The sequence below is a fragment of the Trachurus japonicus genome, chromosome 18, assembly GCF_045865225.1.
Source record: "Trachurus japonicus isolate A0001 chromosome 18, Traja_1.0".
Lineage (NCBI taxonomy): Eukaryota > Metazoa > Chordata > Actinopteri > Carangiformes > Carangidae > Trachurus > Trachurus japonicus.
In genome coordinates this window covers 7,236,749-7,261,018 of record NC_140924.1, presented here as the reverse complement: position 1 = coordinate 7,261,018, position 24,270 = coordinate 7,236,749, and the positions used below count along the sequence as shown (strand labels likewise).

At 42.5% G+C, this 24,270-nt stretch overlaps 1 protein-coding gene and 4 non-coding genes across 6 annotated transcripts; 1 reads left to right on the top strand and 4 right to left on the bottom strand.

Annotated features, from left to right (window-relative positions):
- Positions 1–1,557: 1,557 nt before the first annotated feature.
- LOC146968580 (GRB2-associated-binding protein 1-like) lies at positions 1,558–22,021 on the top strand. Of its 2 annotated transcripts, none has more exons than XM_085759681.1 (13): positions 1,558–2,025; positions 9,035–9,163; positions 9,299–9,464; positions 11,149–11,353; positions 12,260–12,930; positions 16,055–16,137; positions 16,235–16,344; positions 17,103–17,395; positions 19,385–19,459; positions 20,373–20,478; positions 21,089–21,218; positions 21,511–21,645; positions 21,761–22,021. In XM_085759681.1, exons 1-13 carry the CDS (start codon positions 1,951–1,953, stop codon positions 21,941–21,943), a joined length of 2,361 nt encoding a protein of 786 aa, XP_085615807.1. In that variant the 5' UTR covers positions 1,558–1,950; the 3' UTR covers positions 21,944–22,021. The 2 variants fall into 2 exon arrangements, with proteins under 2 accessions (XP_085615807.1, XP_085615808.1); XM_085759682.1 differs by having other exon boundaries at positions 1,559–2,025; positions 21,098–21,218; positions 21,761–22,020.
- trnan-guu (transfer RNA asparagine (anticodon GUU)) lies at positions 14,866–14,939 on the bottom strand. Its single transcript has one exon. It is a non-coding gene; the product is annotated as a tRNA-Asn (tRNA).
- trnan-guu (transfer RNA asparagine (anticodon GUU)) lies at positions 17,640–17,713 on the bottom strand. Its single transcript has one exon. It is a non-coding gene; the product is annotated as a tRNA-Asn (tRNA).
- trnan-guu (transfer RNA asparagine (anticodon GUU)) lies at positions 18,528–18,601 on the bottom strand. The gene has a single exon. It is a non-coding gene; the product is annotated as a tRNA-Asn (tRNA).
- On the bottom strand, positions 18,878–18,951 carry trnan-guu (transfer RNA asparagine (anticodon GUU)). The gene has a single exon. It is a non-coding gene; the product is annotated as a tRNA-Asn (tRNA).
- Positions 22,022–24,270: the final 2,249 nt, after the last annotated feature.

Below are 24,270 nucleotides of genomic sequence, written 5' to 3'. Positions count from 1 at the left end.
AGGGACCGTGTACATTAATCAAAATTTTAAAAAGATAAAATGTAAATGCACCCAATTATAGCCAAAAGGCTAATTTCCGTTGACAGTCGCCCTGCCAGAAGGAGCATGGTAATGAGACCTATAATAAAGGTAAGACAAATATATGCACAATATTTACAACAGCAACATTACACTTTGACCCCCACCCCTCCCACCCATACACACACATGCACAAATACCCTCCAATCCACAACCAGTACTCCCTTTACCCCACTGCAACACAGCAATATATACATCCCCCATCCAGACAGAGACGTCAAATCAGAAACGACTTAAAGGAAAAGATTTATGGCAACATATTTACATACTGTATATGATTGGCTGACAATCACAAAAACACCAGCTAACTTCAGTAGAGGTTTCAACCGATAAAAGCTGAAATGACTTCCTGGCCCATGTAGGAATCAAAAGATTTCCTCAGATCCAAACCTCAGCCTTACACACTGTTTGTTTATATTGAAAGTTACTGAGTGGATTAAAGGAAGTTTTTAAGACTTTTTTTTTCTTTTTAAAAAAAAATGTCCTGGCTTAAACAGTGACATTAGATTTACACGAAGATTAGTATTCGTAGTAGATATGTTAACTCACAAAAACAAGAGGTTTGTATATTGCTTTCTCTACAAAAACTCAAAGTAAATAAGACCAAACTCACGTGGAGAACTTTTGGGGGGTTTTCTTTCACTGGCTCCCACACACAGTCTTGCTGCTGCACTGGTGTCCGACCATACGGAGACTAATGTATGTGATGGATGTGTGTTTGTGTAAATGCATCGAACATGCCGGCTCTTTGCATGCCGCAAAACCAGTGGGCCCCTCTTTAGTTTTCCCCCGTCCTGTAGGAAAATCTGATTTTCAGGCACAAAGTCAATCTGAGACTCATTTGAATATGTATGAGTTGTAATCTGTGAGTCTTGTGTATTTTTGTATTAAAAAAAGAAGAAATTACTTGTAGTTCCCAATTTTGGCCACTAGAGTGCAGCAGTCCTCTCTGAAGTCATGCCACTAAGTCTAGTTTTCTCACTGAATGAAGTTGGTGTCATTTGATCCTCTGCAATTTGATGTTTATTTAATAAAACCAACAAAGAAAATATCTTCTATGTCATTAAGTGTCTTTACTTTAAATGACAAAGCTGAACTTTCCCAAAACTGCTGCTATAAATGTTGTGCACAGTTTATTTGTTTGTTTTTTTCAGAATAAAGTTCATGTGTTGTATAAGTCAAGTTGTGTTTGATTCTGAAGGAAACATGCAGAGGAGCAGCATGAGAAAACTCACTCCTCCTGTACAGATATCCACAGGGGGGAGTTTCCTGTCAAAGTGAGTGGGAGCAGAAGAAGCAGAAGGAGGAGGAGAAGGAGGGGAGGAGTGAGGAGGAAGACGAGGGAGGGGAAAAGTGGGAGGAGAGGAGGGAAGGAATGTCCGAGCCGAGGCATTGTGTTTGGTTGTCGCACGATCAGAGAGAGAGGGAGGGAGAGAGAGGGAGGGAGGGATGAGCCACTCTGCTGGGAAGTAGAAACCCTGAGAGGAGGAGGTGTGACTCCTTCACTCGGCCGTCGACGGAGGAGCAGGATGGAAACTGACCCGGCACCGACCGATCGAAGGGTCGATCGATCACTGGTTTGATTCCCTTAGACACCGATTGATCGTCTGACTTTAGAAGTTTCAGTTTGTCTGATCTGATTGATTTAAAAGATCAGTCGGATCAGTTTTGGAGCCTTGTTGACCGGTTGAAGTAATCGGACGATCGTCGGTCGATCGGTTTTCCACTTGAAGACTGATTGAGAAGCCGGACTCGTTAATCGACTGATCTGACGCCTGATTGGTTGAGTCTGATCTGATTGAAGGCCATTGGGAATCCTGATCGACTTTATCGGACGACTGGTCGATTGGAGTCTGTTCTGTCGCCGTGACGATGAGCGGAGTCGGGGATGTGGTGTGTGAAGGTTGGCTGCGAAAGTCGCCGCCGGAGAAGAAGCTGCGCCGTTATGTGAGTCGAAGCTCCTGTGTGTGTGTGTGTGTGTGTTTGTTTGTTGTGTTGAGTCACTCTGAACTGAGCAGCTTTTAATTAAAACTCATCGATGTTTCATCAGCGTTTAAACACGACGAGTCATTTCCTAAACTGATCATAAAGCAGTAAAACTCTGCAGAGCAGCTGCTGCGCCGGGATCAACAGAGTCTCACATGGTCCAACAGGAAACACTTTACAACAAACACACGCACACACACACACACACACACACACACACACACACACACACACATACACACACACACATTTACTGTTCATTACACATCATAAACAGTCATTAAACCATCCACTCATGTTCAGAGCATCATTTACTGACTGCTTGCAAACGATGTAATGAACCACTGAATCATCATGAATGAAGTATCAAAACACATTCTATCTTATCTAGAGTTTGTAACTATTAAATATGACCTTTTTCTTTTATTTCTACAAAATCAAAGCACAAGAAACCAACAATATCCGACCTGTCAAATCTGAAACTGATGTGTAATACCTGAAGGACTACGTCAGTACCTGTGATGTATTAATAACAAACACATCGTCCATGTTATTTCTTCACAGAAAAAGAGGGCGGGAAAAAAAAAAAAAAAAACACAAGTCAGGACTTTTAAACATGAAGAAATGCTTTCATTTTGTACCGGCCACGTGAAGTCGTCAGCAAAACAGCAAAAGAGTTCAGGAACATGTGAAAACAGCACGAGGCTGTTTGACCAACGGCAGCACTTTCCAGTAAAGAAGCAGCTTAGACACACACACACACACACACACACACACACACACACACACACACACATGCCGCATATCTGGAATGCCTTACCAGTGAGTTGAGCTAATCACATCTCTCCTCCATATTTTCCCCTTAATCTCTCTCTCTCTCTTTTTTTTTCTTTCTACCCATTGAAGAGGTTGTTTGTTTTTCTCCATCTCTCCGTCTCTTTCTCTTTCACTCGTTTCCTCTTCTCATGTCAGACAGCTTCCTCTCTCCTGCTGTGAAACAGTGAAGGAGGAAGAGAAAGAGGGAGCTTCTCCTCTCTCACACTCTGTTCAGTTTTGCTGCCTTGCTCATGGGCAGCAACACTGCTGAAGCTGAATGAAATTTAAAATGACAGAGGTTGATCTGTTGTGAACACATTGACTCCTTTTTTTCAACTTTATTGAAAGTTGCAACAATAACAAACAGTTCAGTCATTCCAGCTCACGTTTCTGTACAATAATAACAATATAGTTACACATATATGACAGCATAACAAGACTTAAACAAAAGAGAAATTAAAGGTATAATATGTAGGAATTCCTCCCATCTAGCGGTGCGGTTGCATATCTGAACGTATTCTTGATGTTGCATTCACGTGAAATCAGGCAGAAGTCAGACAGACAACAGACGCTGCATGTAACAGGATAAACAAGCGTCTATGTAAACAAGTGGTAAACAATACAGGCGTGACAATATGTTGTCATGGTGATGTGGTATTGTTTTACCGTCTTTCTCTCGTGGAGTAAAATGACATCCGGTTGGTTGCCTGACTGCACCTGAATGCAACACCAGTGCCTCCGTCCTTCCTCACACTACACAGTGGTGACAGTTCTAACAGGCCGAGCCACAGCTCCGCTGAGTTTCCGTGGTTACCTACGGTCACGCTGCCACTCAACGGAAAAAATGGCGATGCAACATGGCCGCCTCGGTTCGGTGCGTCGCCCACTTATGTATTTGTAACGACTTGTAACAACTCATTCTAAAAATAATAATCAACTTCAATCAAAAACAATTTAAATGATAGTGAAGAATTCTGAAATTTACATTTATGGATGTGAAATTTTCCCAATAAAATATAAAGGTTGACTATAGTACGAACACATTGACTCCATTACCCACAATCCCTGTTTCGTGACATCATCAGTGTCAGCAGGTGGGAGCGCAGAAGAAACTCTTAAACGAGGAGTCCATTGTTCAGAGTGTGTGTGTGTGTGTGTGTGTGTGTGTGTGTACATTATACACAACCCAGTGTGTACACACACACACGGTCCGGCCAGCTGTGTGTCGACTGTCAACACACACACACGAAACACCGCCGAGTGTGTGTGTGTGTGTGTTCATGTTGAGGAGTTGGTGAAAGTTCGCGGAGTGCACCTCATCTTACATACACTCCCTGTTCTGTCAGCGTGTGTGCGTGTGTGTGTGTGTGTGTTATGTAATAAACTAATCACTCTCAGCTGTTTGGAAGAGGGGGCCTCCCTAAAGATTTAGTTTGGACACACACACGCACACACACACACACACACTGGAGCAGAACCAAGGAGAATGATGAGGTAAATCCTTCAAACTTCTGCACAATAGCAGACGTCACACACACACACACACACACACACACTTCAGGTCAAACTGGGTTTAAAGGAGACGTTGAATCTGAAGGTCACAGAGAGAAAATTTTAATCAAACATCTGAGATTTAAAGGTACATTGTGTAGGAATTCCTCTCATCTAGCGTTGCGGTTGTATATCGCAAGCAACTCAGTCGTATTTTTCATGCTGCATTCACGTGAAATTGGGCAGACGGCAGACGGACGACAGCCGCTGCACGTAACGGCATAAACAAGCCTCTATGTAAACAAGTGGTCCGTCAGCACGAGGCAAAACAATACACGTGACAATATGTTGTCATGGTGATGTTGTATTGTTTACCTGACACACATTTTACCGGCTTTCTATGAATATAATATATATAAATATAAATATAGATAACAGGAGAAGTTACACAATGTCCCTTTAAAAACGACTTGTCAGAACAGAAAGTAATACATTTGGTGATAAATATCCAATAATCAATGATCAGTGTGTTTCCTTCAGTCGTTGTCAAACTGAAAGTCACATGTCGACAGTTTGAATGAGGAGGAAGGAGAAGAAGGAGAAGGGATCAGAGGAACTGACCAGAGGGGTTGAAACTGTTTTTCAGGTCTGGTGTTAATTTTGGTTTGGCGGCAGGACGCAGGAGGAGGAGGAAGTGTTATTTTAGATCCATTGTGCCCTCTTCCTGTCGGGGTCAGAGGTCAAAGGAGGAAACAAAACGAAAGGAGAGGAGACAAGAAGAGAAGTGATGATTAGGATGATGATAATGATCACTATCACTGCTGCTAGTTAGCGGCTAAAGGTCCAGCAGCTAAACCAACTAACTGCAGGAGGCTAACGGGAAAAACTGCTATCCTGCTGTTTGTAATGGAAATATGAATTAAATATGGTCAGTGTGACCATTTATAATGATGCAAACTGAGCAGTTTATAAATTATGTTTCACAAAATTGTACAACTTTGAGCTAAGATAGGTTAGCTTAACCAGCCAATCCCCACTCCTTCTTAATGTCACACGTTTCTCCACAGACAGAGTTTTAAGTGTCTTTTAGAGTAGATTTTAAAGTTATTCTTTTGTTTTATAATCCAACATGAGCAGGATTTTAAATTCGCAAAATTGTACGCACAACAAAATAGGCAGCGCTGCTAAAGCTAGAAGAGATGTAGCTAGCAAACTCCGCTAGCTCAAAATCTGTATATTTAATATGCATTTTAATCATACTTTATCCTAAATTCTTTGTGGTTTCAGTTTTGGTTTTCATTTACATCTTTTAGCATCTATCATCTTCATCTCATTTTTGTCCAAAAGCACATTGATGGGGGTGAGTTCACAAATTTACAAACACAAAAAGTCAAAACAAAACAGGATATTTCAAGAAAAAACTCCCAAATTTTCGAGAAAAGAAAGCTTAAAAATATGTGTTTTTTAGTTTCTATGAAGGATGACAACTCATCTCTACACTTTGAAAGGTCAGACTATGTTGCATGTTTTGCTTTTCACTGAACAAACTCTTGTTTTTAAGTTGGATTTTGCAATAATGACTCTGTAAAAAAAAGTTTCCTTCCCTGGTTAAAAGGACAAACACTTCTCATTTTGAGATTTTTAACGTGACAAACTTGAGTTTTAAATTGAGATATTTACCCACCCCCACCCCGTCCTCCAGCTCTTTGCACCGTTGTTACTTTGAACCACGTCTTATTGTTATTTTTGGTTCCACCTCCGTCTTGAAGTGGCGCTCCGGTGTTGTGTTTGGCCTCTTGACTTTCTGACTGTGTCACGATGACAAGATAAGAAACCTCAACAGAAAACTAGAAGTCGATGTGGATGGTTCGACTCCCGTCTCAATTCTTTCCTCCGAGGCCAGTAGGAAAATGTCGGCGCTCTATAGTTTCTGCTGTTTTTTTTATTTGTTTGGCGGTTTTGAAGACGAGCGCTCGTCAAACGGAGAATAAACACACACACACATCCACTGCCATCTCTTACCGGCATTTCCTGTTCAGCTACTTCCTCTTCCTGTCTGTGTTTGGAGAGAAAGGGATGGAGCGGGGGTGGGGGTGGGGCCGTGTTTAATTGCTGTGTACTTTGATCATGAACACACACACACAAACACAGGCTGTGTGTTTGTAGTCACGTTGGGCTTGTTGGGAAACGCTATTAACAGGGATTGGAAGAGGTGGATTTGGTTTGTTGGAAACTCACTGGCACAAACACAAACACACACTGAGCAGATACACAGTGAGATAAGCATGCCGACCGTCTGTTAGCCTATTGAATTAAAATTCATTGTCATGCTCAATTTCACACCTAAATGTTCATGACGTGTCTTTAGCACAACACTACCTACACACACACACACACACACATTGGGGTGGTGAGTCATGTCTGAAATATGAGGTGTCATTGCGTGGTACACTCATGGGAGCTGGACCCTTCCCATAATGCTCAGCACATGATGGTACTGACCTGATAGCTGTGTCAAACATTTAGGAATTCACTGTGTGTGTGTTTGTGTGTGTGTGTGCGATGATAACATTCATGTGCACCAGAGTGTAAAACTTCTGACATGGGAGAGAGAAAAACACTATGTTGAAAGAATGTGTGGGAGAGGGAGAGAGAAAGAGGCCCATGAACAAAATGAAAACATTATCTAAGCTGAACTTAATAATCGATAACCAATCTATAACCAGTCGGCTGCAATGATCTGCAGTCAGGCAGCAGCTCTGAGCTCCTACAGAGGCTGAAGGATAATGTAGTTTGTCCTGAGGGTTCATCCTCTGAGGAGTCTGACGATGTTTCATCATTTCAGCTGTTTAAAGATGTTATTTACGGCTCAGTGTTTGTAACAAATTAAGTTATTGGCACCGAAGCTCTCTTAGTTAACAGTGTTATTAGCCAACACTGTTGTTGTGTGTAGCATGGAAAAGACAAAACAAAACAAAACAACAGTGGAATTTGCACTCAAGTGGTGGAAGAAGGAAGGAACATAATTTCCGTTTTTTACAACCTGGACCTTATTTCTAGCATAAAATACGATCATTTACTCACCCAGACAACTTTGGTGTCATTTGGAGTTGTTTTGACGAAATTAGCCCCAGTGGAGCGGCGCGTATATCCGTATTATGCGAGAGCACGGGGCACGCAATGCAGCCTCTAAATAACACATTATTCGCCGCAAAACTCGTTCATTTCGCCAATATTTTGTTATGATACACTAGTGCTATTCCCCTCCGAGCCCGTGGTGGCATGTTAACAACATCCGGGGTCTCTAGGTTGACCTACTGACCTCGATCTGGATGATGTCATCTCTGACCGCTGCCCGGCTCATTCTGATAATAATCATTCTGCTTCGGCATTCAGGTCCATTTTTATCTCAACTAGCTGGAGCTTTAGTGAGTCCAGGTTGAGGAGAGGAAGCCTGTGGAAGCTGAACTTCATCCAGCTGCTCATTTTATTCTGACAAGTCGGAAACACGCAGAAACGAACCGTAGCGTTAGCGGTAGCAAGTTAGCCGCGCCGGGCAGCGGTCGGAGATGACATCATCCAGATCAGAGGTTAGTAGTCAACCTACAGGCGCAGCATGTTGATAACATGCCACCACGGGCTCGGAGGGGAATAACACTAGTGTATCATAACAAAATATTGGCGAAATGAACGAGTTTTGCGGCGGATAATGTGTTATTTAGAGGCTGCATTGCGTGCCCCGTGTTCTCGCATTATACGGATATACGCGCCGCTCCACTGGGGCTAATTTCGTCAAAACAACTCCAAATGACACCAAAGTTGTCTGGGTGAGTAAAATGATCTTATTTTATGCTAAAAATAAGGTCCAGGTTGTAAAAAACGGAAATTATCCTTTAACAAGTGTCGGTTACACGGTCTGAAAATATAACATAACAATAACATACCAACTTCCTGCCATGTAGGCTAGCCATCTTGGATTCTCTAACTCAAACTCAAACCATGTGCCATAGTCTAAGCTTTACAACAGTGCCGCCTAGTGGCATGAAGTAGCAACAACATAAATTAAGAACACAACAAAATGTTTGTAGCTAACAATGTTATTTCCATCCAGGAATTTGTCAGGCAAACAATGTTTGTACTTAACACAGGTAGGCTAGGTGTTTGTAACTAATAAAGTTATTTAAGCGCTAGTAGCTAACAGTGTTATTAGCCAACGTGGCTGTTTACATCAGGGTGTGTGTAGCATGGCAAAGACAAACCACCAGTGTTTTTAGCTATTGTATTTGTGATGATGGATGTTGTTTGTACCCCAGTGTTTGTAGCTGTAACAGTGTCAACTAGCTATTTACACCCGGTATGTCAAGACAAACTAACACCTTAAGTGTCCCGCAGTGTTATTTAGACCTAGGTAAGCAATTTATTTGTAGCTTTGTACCAAGTTTGTTTTTATAAATTGGCTAGCCAATGTCGCTTCCACTATTTTTTTTTTCTTTTTTAATTTACCTGCACAAATATGTGATTGGATCTCAATCGGATCTCAGTGTGGACACTGGAGGCTCATATTAATGCCAGGTGTACATGTTATCCAGTCAAATCTGGATACGAGACGCATGCCAGGTGTAAACGGTGAGATTTTAAAAAAACTTTCTATCTCTTCCTCCAGGCCTGGAAGCGGCGCTGGTTCGTGCTGCGAAGTGGCCGTCTGAGTGGAGAACCAGACGTCCTGCAGTACTACAAGAACCAACAGTCCCGTCGACCAATCAGAACCATCAACCTGAACTTGTGTGAGCAGGTAAACACACACACACTGTTTCCATCTCATATGTACGGCTCAGGAGGAAACGTTGACTATTGAGTTTCAGAGAACCTCCAACAGCCTTTCATCAGTCCATCTCCTCTTCTTCTTCTTCTCCGCCTCCTCCTTCAGGTGGACGCCGGCCTGTCGTTCACGAAGAAGGAGCTGGAGAGCAGCTTCGTGTTCGACCTGAGGACGGAGGAGAGGACCTGGTACCTGGTGGCCGAGTCCGAGGAGGACATGAACCGCTGGGTGGCGTCCATCTGTCTGCTCTGTGGCTTCAACCCCACTGACGACGGTACAACCACCAACACTGTGGATGGATGGATGGATGGATGGATGGATGGATGGATGGAAGGATGGATGGATGGATGGATGGATGGATGGAAGGATGGAAGGAAGATAGATAGATAGATAGATAGATAGATAGATAGATAGATAGATAGATAGATAGATAGATAGATAGATAGATAGATAGATAGATAGATAGATAGATAGATAGATAGATAGACGGACGGACGGATGGATGGAAGATGTTTGGATGGACGGATGGATGCATGGATGGATGGATGGATGGAAGATGGATGGATGGATGGTTGGGTGGATGGATGGAAGATTGATTGAGGATGGATGGATGATTGATTAAAGATGGATGGATGGATGGAAGATGGATGGATAGATGCATGAATGGATTGATGGATTGATTGAAGATGGATGGCTGGATGAATAGATGGATGGATGATTGATTAAAGATGGATGGATGGATGGATGGATGGAGGATGGATGGGTGGGTGGGTGGATGGATGGATGGATGGATGGATGGATGGATGGATGGATGGATGGATGGATGGATGGATGGATGGATGGATGGATGGATAGATAGATAGATAGATAGATAGATAGATAGATAGATAGATAGATAGATAGATAGATAGATAGATAGATAGATAGATAGATAGTGGATGGGTGATTGAAGATGGATGGATGAATGGAGAGATAGATGGATGGATGATTGATTGAAGATGGATGGATGGATAATAGATGGATGGATGATTGATTGATTGAAGATGAGTCTTTGTTGTTTTTCATTTGAGATGGATCAGTGTGTTGATGTGTGTGGGTTGTGGTTGAGTCAGTGTGAAAACAAGTGGGAGGAGGAGAGAGGACGGAGAACATGCAGAGAGACAAATATGGACAAAGATGTCTTCAGGGTGGAGAGTGTGTGTGTGTGTGTGTGTGTGTGTGTGTGTGTGTGTGTGTGTGTGTGTGTGTGTGTGTAAACACTGTATTATTCATAACAGCTTTTCTTTCGCTCAGCCATTTGAACTTCGTCGTGTTTTAGAAACGGTAACACTGTCACTCCTCAAACCCTTATTTTGGAAACTTTAAAACTTTATTATCACTTGGCACATACGCACTCATGATGTGGACACAGGATGATGTTGCTCATGATATTGATTATCTCAGGGTGAGAGCTGCAACAAGGGCTAAAGGTCAAAGGTCAAGAGCTCAGACTAGAAGTCACATTAACAGTAAATCAGACTAAACACACAGATGTTAAAGTAACATCTGGTCTCCTCATCCATGGTGTTTTTTAAAAAATGAAAACCTCAATAATAAATCAATAAAATAACACATCAATAGTAGAATTTATATCTTTTACCAGAAAAAGATCATTACACGTCGTTATCCTTCTAATTATTCCATGCATCTCTATTTCTGCGGCCTACATTACCCACAATGCAGTTGGTGGTTGCTAAATGCAGCCTGAACTTGTCAGCCTCGAGCAGAGATGACACACGGGCTTCACAGATCAGCTAATACCTGCAAAGACTTGAGCTTAAAGGAAAATATTTATCTTAAGCTGCAATCATAACAAACACTCGCAATACCCACAATGCCTTGCAGAGACCTCTTGTCTGTTGTGTTACACACACACACACACACACACACACACGTCTCATTTTGTTTGACCTCTCCAGTTCCAGAGAGACCTCTCGTCTCCGGCTCGTCCTCCTCCATCTCCACTCTGTTGACCACCACAGCAGGAAGTAGCCCCGCCTCCATCACCACGGTAACGGGGTCGGTCCCACCCCCGTACGACCCGGTGAGCGTGAGGCAGCTGGAGCCCGACAGCCACGCAGAAGAAGACTACCTGTGGTTATCACACTGCCAGAGCCACATCAGGTGAGCGCACACACACACACCTTGTCACTAACTGTTTCTAAGTTGTGTTTTTTGTTTAAAACATTTTACTTACAACGCACAAAAAGTCGTTTCCAGCTCGTTGGCTCAGTCTGAACCGGGTGGAGGTGAATGAACTCGACCAGTCAGAGTTACAGGTCCAGACGTGTTGGATCTCCAGGACTTAGAGGTTTTATCTGAGCCGGGATCACGCCCACTCTTTTCTAAAGGGCTGCTGCTCTCACAGTGGAAACCTTAATGACTGACTCCTCTAACTTCTTTAAAGAGATAGTTCAACGTGTTGGCAAATTCGCCTATTGCCATAATCCCTATAGTCTTAGCAGTAGGGTTATTACCTTTAATTATTGGTGCATGTTGTTTTGAGATTGGCGGGGCAGAGACGTGAGCTGCTCAGCGAACACAACGGAGGTGAACGGTATTTTTGCGTTTCCCTAATCAAACTCAACAAATACACAATCCAACAACTCCAAAACGCTCTGGTGGACAAGTTGTGACCGCTATGAAATAATCATGTATAATTATGTAACATTACGACACATGAAGAAAATACTCCATCTCATAGCGTGGTGAATGTCCAGGTCACAACTTGTCCACCAAAGCATTTTGGAGTTGTTGGATTGTGTATGTGATGAGTTTGTTGAGGGACTGGCGAAAATACCACATGCCATGCAGAGCTCACGTCTCTGCTCCGCTGATCTATAAACAGCTTGCACCGACAATTAAAGATAATGAACCAGCTCCTAAAACTATAGGGATTATGGCAATAGCCGAATTTGCCAGAATGTTGAAATATCCCTTTAAACAGCTGGAGAAACATCTGCAGGTACTTACACTCCCTTTACGTCCTAATAAAAGTCTTTTATTTTGGTAATCTCTCCCTGTCTCCAGACCTCCTCTTGGTTCCTCCATGTCTCTGGAGACCGACTACAACGACAACCTCTACCCTCCTCCCTCTGCCACCTCCTCCTCCTCTTCCTCCTCCTCCTCCCCTTCCCTCCTTCCCAACGGCCTCCCACCTCCGCCCTCCTCCTCCTCCTCCTCCTCTTCGTCCGGCTTCAGGACGGCTCCGTGGTCGGTCGCCTCCATGTCGAGTCCTCTCGGTCAGTCTCTGGACGCCAACGTGACCTTGGACGTCCAGCAGCGAGCCGCCAGCAGGCCTCGCTGTCACCCGTCCCCTCATCCCAGGAAGCATTCCCTGGACTTCCACCTGCGTCCCGTGGCGATACCTCTGGCCGACGATACTCACTCCACCGTGCATCCGCCTGTGCACTCGTACACCACCGCCACCACCAGCGGTTACCAGATCCCCCGGCCGGCCTCCACCACGCAGCCGCAACCCCCTCGCCGTCACTCCTCCACCCCCAGCACGGACTCTCTGACGCCGGCCGAGCTCCACGCCTCCACCCCGACTCCTCCTCCCCGCCCGCCCAAGCCCGTGGGTCCTGCCACGCTCCCCCGGTCCATCTCGGAGCTGGAGAGGAGGGACGGATGGGTGGAAGGAGGAGGTGGAGGTCTGCCGAGGAGCAACACCGTCACTATACCAGGAAGGACGCCCACAGGTAAGAAGACGTGTGGTTTGGGTGGTTTCACCCAAAATTGAAATTTCACTCATTATCTACTCACCCTCATGTCGACTAAGGGCTGGGAGGAGTTTCAGAGTCCTCCGTGGCTTCTCTGAGTTACAGGGGGTCTCGGCGTAGCGGTGCATGTCCATATAACGTCTTCGTAACAAAAAGACACGCCAAAAAACATCCAAATACCTCCATGCTGCTCGTATGTAATGTCCGTCTTGTATTGAAGCCCCGAAATGCAAAATTGTCCCGAAAAAAAAAAAAGTCTATATTTCAAGCTTATTTTGCAGTGGAAGCTTCTCGAAGCTCCTCTTCCCGGTTCGTCAAATTTGGACGAACTGGGAAGAGGACAGACCCTGGTTCGTCCAAATTTGACGAACCAAGAAGAGGAGCTTCAATTTTGGGTGAACTATCCCTTTAAAGACACTGTCAGAGATCATTGAAGACTGTTCACTCTTTGACATTGGTAGCTTTCCTTTCTGATCTTTCTTGACATGTATTACTGGTCAACTGGAGGGCGAGAAGAAAACAGATCCAAAAGTTCGGAGGTGTTGAGGTGGAAGATCAAGGCCACACCCCCTCTAGTAACAGAAGTCTCTCTGGCACAATTGGTTCCCTGTTGAGATTGTCACTCCTGTCTTTGATTCGTTTGTTGTCATCCCTCCAAGTCATGTTTCTAAAATGAATAGGTGTGATTCCACTGCAGGAGTTCTTGGATTACTTATTCTCTCTTTTTTCGTCTGTGAAGTTGCTATTTTAGTAATGCTGGGTTTTTAAAAATACCTCTTTTTTCAGGGCTTTCTCTTGGCATTTGCCCAATCAGCTCCAAGTAAATCTCAAGCCTCACCCTGGAGTTTTTCGGGGTCGATCTGAGTATCTACCCCGAGGCAGGGACTCCTTTCGGCCCCGTAAAAGTTCCTGTAAATGACCCTTCGGAGGACGTTCCTGCAGTGGAAACACGATCGGCCCAAGAACTTCCCAAACAGATACAGCTCTTTTACATGTTTCCATGGGAATCTGAGTGTTTTGAAGGAAGTGGTATTAGAGCTGAAAGTACTTCCTGTCAGAGGTGATGTGGTGTCAACCTTTGGACCCTACCTGTTTACTTTAGTTGTACCTGATTTCCTTTCTGTCCACAACTCAACTAAAGAAGCTCCGTCCCTGGGTGGGCTTGAACCACCAACCTTTCAGTTAACAGCCGAATGCGCTAACCGATTGCGCCACAGAGACTTGAGACCTAGGGGGCGTGGCCTTTACATATAGGCCCCACCCACCCCTTGTGTGCTATTTCTGTTGTCATTAATTCCTTGACCTCAGACTTGTTATTACTTCAACCAAAATTGGCTGCACGTTTCTGCATTTTTATGTTATTATGCTTCATTGGTTTGTCTATTTTGTCTCTATTATTTTACAACCATATATTTGTTCTGAATTTCTTTGAATCTTCTGTTGTCATTGTAGAAAGAAGGTTTTCAGTTGACCCTGTAAAACTAAAACTGTTTGTTATAGTCATCCCTGGGTGGGCTCAAATATAGACCAACCTTGGGTTTTTATATATAAGCCCTACTCACCTTCATATGTTACAGTCCTATTTCTATTTCTAACAAAATGTATAATCTCAGACCTTTTGGTTAACAGCTGACCTTTTGTTTGGAGGAATTAGGTCTTAATCTTCAGTCTCCATGCACCTGCATTTATTTTTATTTCCATTGTTTATTTCCTTCTGGACCTCAGGCTTCATTATAAAACAGAGCTGACAGTGTTTATTTGTTGTTAAAGATACTGTATATATAATCATAACACTGAAGAACAACTGATGTTGTCTCTCATTTACAATTTGACATCTATAGATTTGTGCTTTGTTTTTGTTCTCTTCATAGAACATAGGGTGTTCATCAGATCGTATGTATCTCAGTCTAAAATTGTCCCTGGGTGGGCTTGAACCACCAACCTTTCGGTTAACAGCCGAATGCGCTAGCCAATTGCGCCACAGAGACACGCTCTCTACTGTCATATATGAGCCACACCAACCTCCATATGTCATTTCTATTATGACCAAAATATATGACCCTAGACCTTTTGGTTTGGTTTCCAATCTCCACCCAGCAGCACTGTTTATTTGCATACCAGGTAGTTATTATGCTTCATTGGTTTGTCAGTCCATGTATGAGTTTTTGTTGTGAGTACAACACATACAGTTTTACTTGTTGTCACTGAGGTTATTGAACCCAGCAATGTCTCTCAGACATTTGTAGCTTTGCTTGAAGCCTTAGGAAACTGGCGTCATTTTTCAAAAGAAGTTTTTGCAGAGAGTCCAAGAACATCCACCTTTATTTGAGCTTTGTTTCCACTGACTCACCAATGAGTTCCTGACTTTGTCTTTTGGGGTTTTCTGGGAAAACAGGTTTCTGTTATGTCTGAAAATGAGAAAATAAACCAAACAGCTCTCAGTGCTGTAAAACCAAAACAAGCTAAAGCTAAAACAAGCTGAAAAGCTTCAAAGAGCTAAAACTGCAGTGTCTTTGACATTACAGCTGACCATTACATTAAATGTTGATTATTAATTGGGCGTTAAATGATTCTTGTTTTGTTAGTTTTGTTTTTTTGTGACTCTAAACCTCAACAAGCGATGTCATTGCTGGACTTTGGTTTGTTAGAATGACTCTACTGACTCACTGTGTTGTTGTATACACAGGTGAGTAAATGCAAATCATGTAACGTTGTAAATTTAGTGTTTTAGTTTGAGTATTTGTGAAATCCCAGTGAGTCTAAGAGCTCAGATCAGAGAGCAGTGCAGCTGTAAAGAGGCTTTGTTGTGCTGAAGAGGCAGCGTGAATGGATTAGATCTTTACAGCTGAAACAATTTGTCCCTGTTTGCAGCGTAATGTAACTGGAATTAGTTTCATTCATAAGACTAGAACTTTGTCCTGCAGCAGCACAAAGAGGATTGGATTGGTAGAAACGTTTCTTCTTTGTTCTTTCCTGATGCAAACACAGCAGCAGATTAAGAGCACGTTTAGTCACATTATATTCACACATGCTCAGGCTTCGTGATTTGTTGTTCTGCTGGTCCAGGTGGTTCACTGTAAAACATCTGTACTCTGTGTTTCAGGTTGTGAGTCTTTTTACATCCCTCGGTCGCTTTCTGACAGAGCCAGCATGTTCGACTTCAGCGAGAGCTTCAACAGTTACTTTGTAAGTGGAAGGGTTTCTAGATTATCTAAAGTCCAACTGTTTACGATGTTGTGTATTTCCATCCCATCCATGAGTTCTTCATCTTCCTCTCTCTCAGTTTAATAAAGGCATGGTACCGCTCGGTAGTGTTTGCTCCGAAGATGATGATGTGGATGAAAACTACGTCCCCATGAGCGCTGCCACCACCGAGCCTCCTGTGGCACCAAGGTTAGTGGGAACAAAACTTATGACATGACTTGTCCTAATGGAAACGAAGGTACAGGCTCAGTATTCAGCAGCTTTTGTATCTGAAAGTTTATCAAAGTCCACAAGAACCTGCGGGAACCTTCCAAAATACTTCACATTCACACTTCCACATACACTGCAGTGTCTTCAGCTCTTCCCCATCATAGAAGTCAGTAGATGTTTCCTTCAGATCATCAGGATTTGCTCAGAGGAACTCCGGTTTGCTTCCAGAAACCCACCTGGAGCCCCCAAAACCCCAGAGATCCTCAAAAGAGCCATAGAAAACAATCGAATGATCCCAAGATCCCACCTACTGATCAATTTAAATGGTTATGGTACTCTCAGTTTCATCTAGAACCACTTCAACCAATCAATAGGACCCACTCTTGTTAACGTTTCCATGTTTCCCACATTCTATGTCATAAACTATAAACTGTTTTCTTGTATGTAACAACATCTATTGCGCGTCTGCCCGTCCTGGGTGAGGGATCCCTCCTCTGTTGCTCACCCTGAGGTTTCTCCAATTTTTCCCTGTTAAAAGGGTTTTCCATGGAGTTTTTCCTCAGTCGATGTGTGGGTCTAAGGACAGAGGATGTTGTTATGATGCCATGTAAAGCCCTTTGAGACAAACTGTTTGTAAAAACGGGCTATACAAATAAAATTGCCTTGCCTTGCCCTGCCTTGCCTCAAGTATCCGTGGAGTTCCTCATATGAATCTCTAATTCCCTCTGTCTTTCCAGGGTGCCTCCACCTCCTGCTGACTCCTATGTCCAACTCCAAGATGGAAACTACGTCCCCATGACTCCGGTCAACCCTTCCCTTCCTGGTCACCCCACCACTGCTGCAGGCGACCCGGCATCTCTTGGTAGGCAAGTGCCTCCACCCATCCACATGGGTTTCCGTCACTCCCCCCTGACTCCAGTCGCCCCCCTAACCCCACCGCTCCGGAGGAACACAGTGAACGTGGCCGCTGGGGCCGAGGTTGAAGCGATGCCCCCTCCGATCCACCGCAACCTGAAGCCACAACGCAGAGGTGAATACAGACATATCGTTATACGTAATCCACTGCTTCATATTCATTTGACCCTTGTGATCAAAGGTGTTTGCAGGATCTTAATTCTCAATATTGTAAGTTACAGGTAAGGCTCAGAGCACTGTAACCGCAACAAGCATTTCTGGTCTTTTTTCTTTCATTATTATTTTCATTTTTGAAATAATCATGTTTAGAGTTCAAATTTCATCCTCATGACAATGAAGATGTGAATTTTAGAACGAGTCGTCCCTGGGTGGGCTCGAACCACCAACCTTTCGGTTAACAGCCGAACGCGCTAGCCGATTGCGCCACAGAGACATGCTCTGTTGGTCCAAGGGGTGTGGCCTTGACATAGAAGCCCCACCCACCGACCGCCTGTCTATGTTGTTTTATGGTTATTAACTCCTGACTTTAGGCTGGTCATTTCTTAAGCCAAAATTAGCTGCATGTTCCTGTTATTCATGCTGTTAGTTTTCAGCTATGCTTCATTAGTTTGTCAGTTTTTGTTGTTGTACAACACAGAACAAATTGTCTTGGAGTCGCACAACCATCAGTGTTTCTTAGGCTCAGAATCTGACTGATCTTTAGGTTAACAGCTGACATTGCTCTTTTGTCTCTATTATTTTGCATCCATACATTTGTTCTGAGTTTCTTTGAATCTTCTGTTGTCATTGTAGAAAGACGGTTTTCAGTTGACCCTGTAAAACTAAAACTGTTTGTTATAGTCATCCCTGGGTGGGCTCAAATATAGACCAACCTTGGGTTTTTATATATAAGCCCTACCCACCTTCATATGTTACAGTTCTATTTCTATTTCTAACAAAATGTATAATCTCAGACCTTTTGGTTAACAGCTGACCTTTTGTTTGGAGGAATTAGGTCTTAATCTTCAGTCTCCATGCACCTGCATTTATTTTTATTTCCATTGCTTATTTCCTTCTGGACCTCAGGCTTCATTATAAAACAGAGCTGACAGTGTTTATTTGTTGTTAAAGATATATAATCATAACACTGAAGAACAACTGATGTTGTCCCTCATTTATAATTTGACATCTATAGATTTGTGCTTTGTTTTTGTTCTCTTCATAGAACGTAGGGTGTTCATCAGATCGTATGTATCTCAGTCTAAAATCGTCCCTGGGTGGGCTTGAACCACCAACCTTTCGGTTAACAGCCGAACGCGCTAACCAATTGCGCCACAGAGACACACTCTGTACTGTCATATATGAGCCTCACCAACCTCCATATGTTATTTCTATTATAACGAAAATTTGGTTTCCAATCTCCACCCAGCAGCACTGTTTATTTGCATACCAGGTAGTTATCTTCCCTCTGGACCAGAGCCTTCATTATGTAACAGTTACGTATTGGGTTTGTTTGTTGTTTCTTTCTAATGTGTGAACAGCTGCAGTAGAGATACTAGAAACACGTTTGTGTCTGTTTGCTTGTAGGAAGATACAGTAAACAGATCTTAGTGTAAAACGTCCCTGGGTGGGCTTGAACCACCAACCTTTCGGTTAACAGCCGAACGCGCTAACCGATTGCGCCACAGAGACACAGGATTTTAATGTTGCCTCCTCTCTTCAGACCGGACTTGTTACTAGAATATCCTGCATGTTGGTTTATCAGTTGTGTAATGCTGCTGAGTTGTCAAACTCTAAGGACTTCACCACGTTCTTGGTCTCTAATCTATGTATCTATTTATTCTTGTGTGTAAAAAGATCAAACTTGTAAAGGTGTAACATTGTGTATTTGAGGACATGACCCTCAAAAACAGCTCCTTGTAACTCATCGTTAAGTTCTTTGAGCTCCAACCACAAACCTTTCAGTTTTTAGCACAACAGACAAACCAACTGCTCCACAGAAACCTCTTTGACACAAAATGTGCCCAACATGCGCAAACACAATTATCAGTGTTGTTACTCTAGTTTGCATGAAAATGAAAAAGTCATTTCTGCTTGTTAGCTTGTTCTGCTTGTGTGTGTGCAGGGACGGTTGGTCCTCAGCCCGTGGAGAGTCGTGAAGGGCCGACCGCCGCCGAGACGACCGCACATAAGACGAGAGGTGACAGTCAGGACTCTGTCAAATATTACATAATGTTGATGGAACAACGTAGAGGTGATGAATGAGTGACTGCAGGGTGTTTCTGTCTCTGTTGAGTCAGACAGACACTTAGTGGTTTAGAAACCAAACCTCAGCGATTAAAGAACCAATCTTGAAACCGGTTTCTGTTCCTGAATGAATTGATCTGCACACTCTCAGTCTTTTCTCGTCTTTTCTTGTCTTTCTTTCTCGTTCCCCCCTTCAGCCTCTTTTGGTTTTAATTATTTACCGGCCTCCACTTTGCTCAACAAGGCTGCAGCACAAGGACATGACAGTCACACACACACACGTTTCTATATATATATATATATATATATATATAAAGATAGAAACAGTCACGTTAAATATGAATAAAGTTTCTGCTGCAGGTTTTACTTCCTGTAATGAACTTTTATTTGCGTCATATGTTTTATTTTTTATCTGGGTTAGGCTTAGTTTAAGTTTACACTGAAGAATTAACTCACATCTAAAACCAGATGAGGACACTTCTATATAAATAATAACAAAAGCCAAACTAGATGGAAGACGCTCTTATTCACAGATCAGAATCAGATCGTCGTCCGATGCTCAATCCGACATTTTTTCATCAAAGCTTTTACTACTTGTGTCTTTGCTGCTCTGAGGCTCCGGCTGCTGGGGTTAATATTTAACAATATGCTCCAGTCTGCTCCCCTACCAAAATAAAAGCCTGAGCACATCAGTCATTCACACTGTTGTGCAAAGTCCGGCTCTCATTGTTTTATGTAATGAATGAATGAATAAAGAGAAGAGTTAATTAAAAAGTAAAAATCACTTTAATGCACATCTGAAGTTGATTTAAATATTTTAATCTAATCTGACTGTACCTAAATCTCTCTCTCTCCCTCTCTCCCAGTGAAACCAGCTCCCCTGGACATCTCTCCAGCGCAGCAGGACTGGCAGGAAGTCCCGCCCCCCGTGCGCTCACCTGTCACTCGAACCTTCACGCGAGAGAAAGCTTGGTGAGACGCCAGCTGTGGTCCAGCTGTGGTTCAGTGCAGCGTCAACAGAAAAACCACAACACCTCAATATTTAATAATGTACAAGACACAGTTCGAGGCAGACGGCTGTGGTGCACTCTGCTGCCCCCATGTGGCGCTGTAGGAGAACTGCACCTTAATTCTACTGACCTACATGTAGTCATAATGAAAAAGTGTAAATAATTAAGTAGATTGTTGTTAATAATTGATATTACAAGGACACAACTGATTCAAAATACATTTGTGCTTTTCTTTCACTCGTATTATTATTTATATTTTCACATTTTGTCTAAATTGGTCATGAGAGATGTGGATTATTATACATAATTTCTCTGCTGCCCCCATGTGGCGCTGTAGGAGAACTGCAGCTTAATTCTACTGATCCAGATGTGGTAATAAAGTTGACGTAATAGAGATGAACAAAAAACACTTCAAAGTAAAAGCATGAAGGAGTCACACAATTAAGAGTTTTTAATTGATGATTTGTTAATTGATACTAGTTTAAGAATTAATTGATGTATTTTGTAAATAGTTGCTGATTGATCAAGTTAATCAATGTATAAATTAATAACTGTGTGTGTGTGTGTTTCAGTCCGTCCAGTCGTCGGCCCATCAGGCCAAGTTCCTCTCACAGCTCGTCCCCGTCGTCCGACTCAGACGACCCTGATGACAATTACGTCGCCATGACGACCTCCAGCCTCAGTTTCAGCCTTGGGGAGTCGGTATGAGCCTCCTCCTCCTCCTCTTCCTCCTCCCTCCATCCTTGTTCCCTCTCTCTGTCTCTGTCCTTCCGCTCTTTCTTTACCCTCTCTTTCCTTTCCTTCCTCTGATCTGTTATGCTTCCTTTCCTCCATCCTTGTTTCCTCTCTCCTTTCTTTCCTCTCAGTTCTTTCTCATGTTGTGTTCATTTCTTCTTTCCTTCATTTTCTCTTTCACTTCTTTTTTCCACGCTTCTATTTATAGCTGACTTACCAAATACATACTGTGTGTGTGTGTGTGTGTGTGTGTGTGCAGACTCTAAGGCTGATGCTGCACCGGGCCTCAGAGGGCGGAGTCAGCAGCCCGTTGCTACGGCGAGTCATAGGTGACAAACAGGTGGAGTACCTGGACCTGGACCTCCACACCGGCCGATCTACACCAACCAGACAGGTATTTATTTATTGATACTGATCCTTTAGTTTATTGATTTATTGATATTTATTTATCGATACTGATCCTTTAGTGTATTGATAAGATGTGACCATGTGTGTGTGTGTGTGATCAGAAACGCGGCACGGCTGAAGGCGGTGCCAACAAAGCGGCCGGAGGCGGCGAGGATCGAGCGCCGCGGGGGGCGCGCACTCGCGTGGACTACGTGGTGGTGGACCCCAAGAGAACCAAGGCCCTGAGGAACACCCGGGAAGCATGGCATGATGGGAGGATGTCCACGGAGAAGGAGAAGAGCTAGAAAATAAATCTTTTTTACAATCCCACATGAGGCCGTCACCTGACCCGAGCGTACGATCTGTCGACTCTGAGTTGAGTTATTGATGGTGCAGAAGTTGAAATACAGGAAACTGAACCCAGAAACCCGGAACTGTTTGTGGTGTTTCGTTATCGCAAGAGTCTAAATTGAATTTCCTTTTATGGTAGGGAACTGCTCCTCGGAAGAAAGTTTATTTAGAGGAACAGCGTCATTTTGCATAAAAACAGTAGGAACACGACCAATATTGAAGATTTAGGAATAGGAATTAGTTTTGTATCAAATCAATCCAAACAATGTCAAACTTGAGAAAGAATAAAACTTAATGTAAGAGAGGAAAAAACTGTACTGTAAACAAAAATTACAGTTTTTTTCTCTCTTATATAAAGTTTTATTCTTTCTCAAGTTCGTATTTTTGTTTGACATGAAGAGGTTTTGTTTGGATTGATTTGATAGTAAAGTAATGGCTGAAAGGAGGGAGTATAAAACCGATCAGGGCATGGGTCTGCAGGAAGGTTAATGAGGAAGCAGACGATATTTACTGCACTGATGTCAAAGGGCCGACATGTTGACAAACAGCCTCACACAATTTCAACACAGGAAAACCACAACGGTTATGTAACAGACACATTGAGTCGACCCTTGGATGTGAACGACACATTGACACATTGTTTTTTTTTTGTCCTTATTGTTCATCATGTCGGTGTCACAGGGCTCAGCCAGATCAAACACCGGTTGTTCAAAGGTAATCTGATCAGATTTTGGAGCATGGATTAGATCAAATCTTGGGTTGTTTCAAAACTAAAAACAGATTATGAAATTGAATTAGATCACGTAATCCAATCTTGGTTTTAATCTGGATTGTGTTGTTCAAAACTTTTTTGTAGGATCAGAAAAACTTTGATCCATAAAATTATTTTTAAACCATTAAAATGATAAAATAAATGAAGTAAACTGTTGATCATTCCTCAAATGAAGAACTCTGAATGTTTTTCCGCCAAGTACTGGACACTGAAATGAAATTTGATCAGACGGATCCAATCTAACTTTGCTTCAAACAACTGGGATAAAAGTGAGGATGGATTACGTGATCCTGGATGGAAAAACAAGGGATTTTAAAATCCAGATCACTTTGATCCAGATTAAACCTTTCGAACAACTGGGTTGTTGTCTACCGAGATACAACAAGCAATTCAAGTAGTTTCAGTCTGAACAAAAAACAAAAAAGAATCAACCATGTGAACAATACCTACAGTCTGATGATCAGTGATGTCAAAGAGGAAGTTGTGGTTTGTCATCGCTGCTGTAACTTGCAGATCTCTAAACAGAACAATAGACAGTGTATCTCCTGAATCTTTTTGAATTAGCCCAGAAACAGCTCTTCATTAGTCCTGAAATCACAGTTACAGCTGGATGTGATAGTAAAGATGGAGAAGTTCTGATGATTAATTAATCAGAGCGATCAATGCAGCGATTGATCCCGACCAATCAAACCTGTACACGTGATGGTGGATGAAATGTAACTGCTGAATTACTGCTTTGATTGCGTGTGTGTGTGTGTGAGAGTGTGTTTGTGTGTGTGAGTGTTGACAGTCCCACAGTGAATAAATGAATAAACACTACACACCTCTGTCAGAGCTTCTACTTTTTATTTTATTGATCATCACCAGTGATGCTGAAAATTGCAAAGATATAAAGTTACAAACCGTTATAAAAATAAAGTATGAAAGCTTAAAAGTCTTTAGCTGCTTATAAAGCAGATAGATAGATAGATAGATAGATAGATAGATAGATAGATAGATAGATAGATAGATAGATAGATAGATAGATAAGCTTTATTTCGGTGTCACTCCGCAACACACAATAAAAATCCAGAGACAATATAAAAATACAATATTCATTACAAAATTACCCGTTCCCCCTTGACAAAATTAAAAGTGTTGGGGACCACTCAAAAATAGAGTTGTGAGACACCAACTAATAAAATCATGAATAAAAACGCACATTATAGTACCATACAAACAAAACAAAACAATTGTTTTATGAACTGGAACTCATGAGAGACAGTCTTCTATTGAGGCTGAGGTGTAGCATGTAGCATTTATAGTATCTAAAATAAAACATACCTCTATCCTCAGTGTTGTAACATGTAAACTGTTTTTCAGAGTAAAGAAAATTCCCTTTGCAGGAGTTTTTTACACGTTTGTATTTCACATTTCTACATGGTGACCATGGATGAACTACATTAAAGTCCAGTTTTAGCTAAACCGAGCAAAGAAAACAAACTTCGGCATGACAAGCGTAAAAAAAAA

Bases quoted from the DNA above. Each gene is read 5' to 3' on its own strand.
- LOC146968580 (XM_085759681.1), top strand. From the start codon at position 1,951: ATGAGCGGAGTCGGGGATGTGGTGTGTGAAGGTTGGCTGCGAAAGTCG. The intron at 11,354-12,259 runs GTGAGCGCACAC...CCCTGTCTCCAG, and splicing joins CACTGCCAGAGCCACATCAG to ACCTCCTCTTGGTTCCTCCA. The intron at 19,460-20,372 runs GTGACAGTCAGG...CCTCTCTCCCAG, and splicing joins GACCGCACATAAGACGAGAG to TGAAACCAGCTCCCCTGGAC.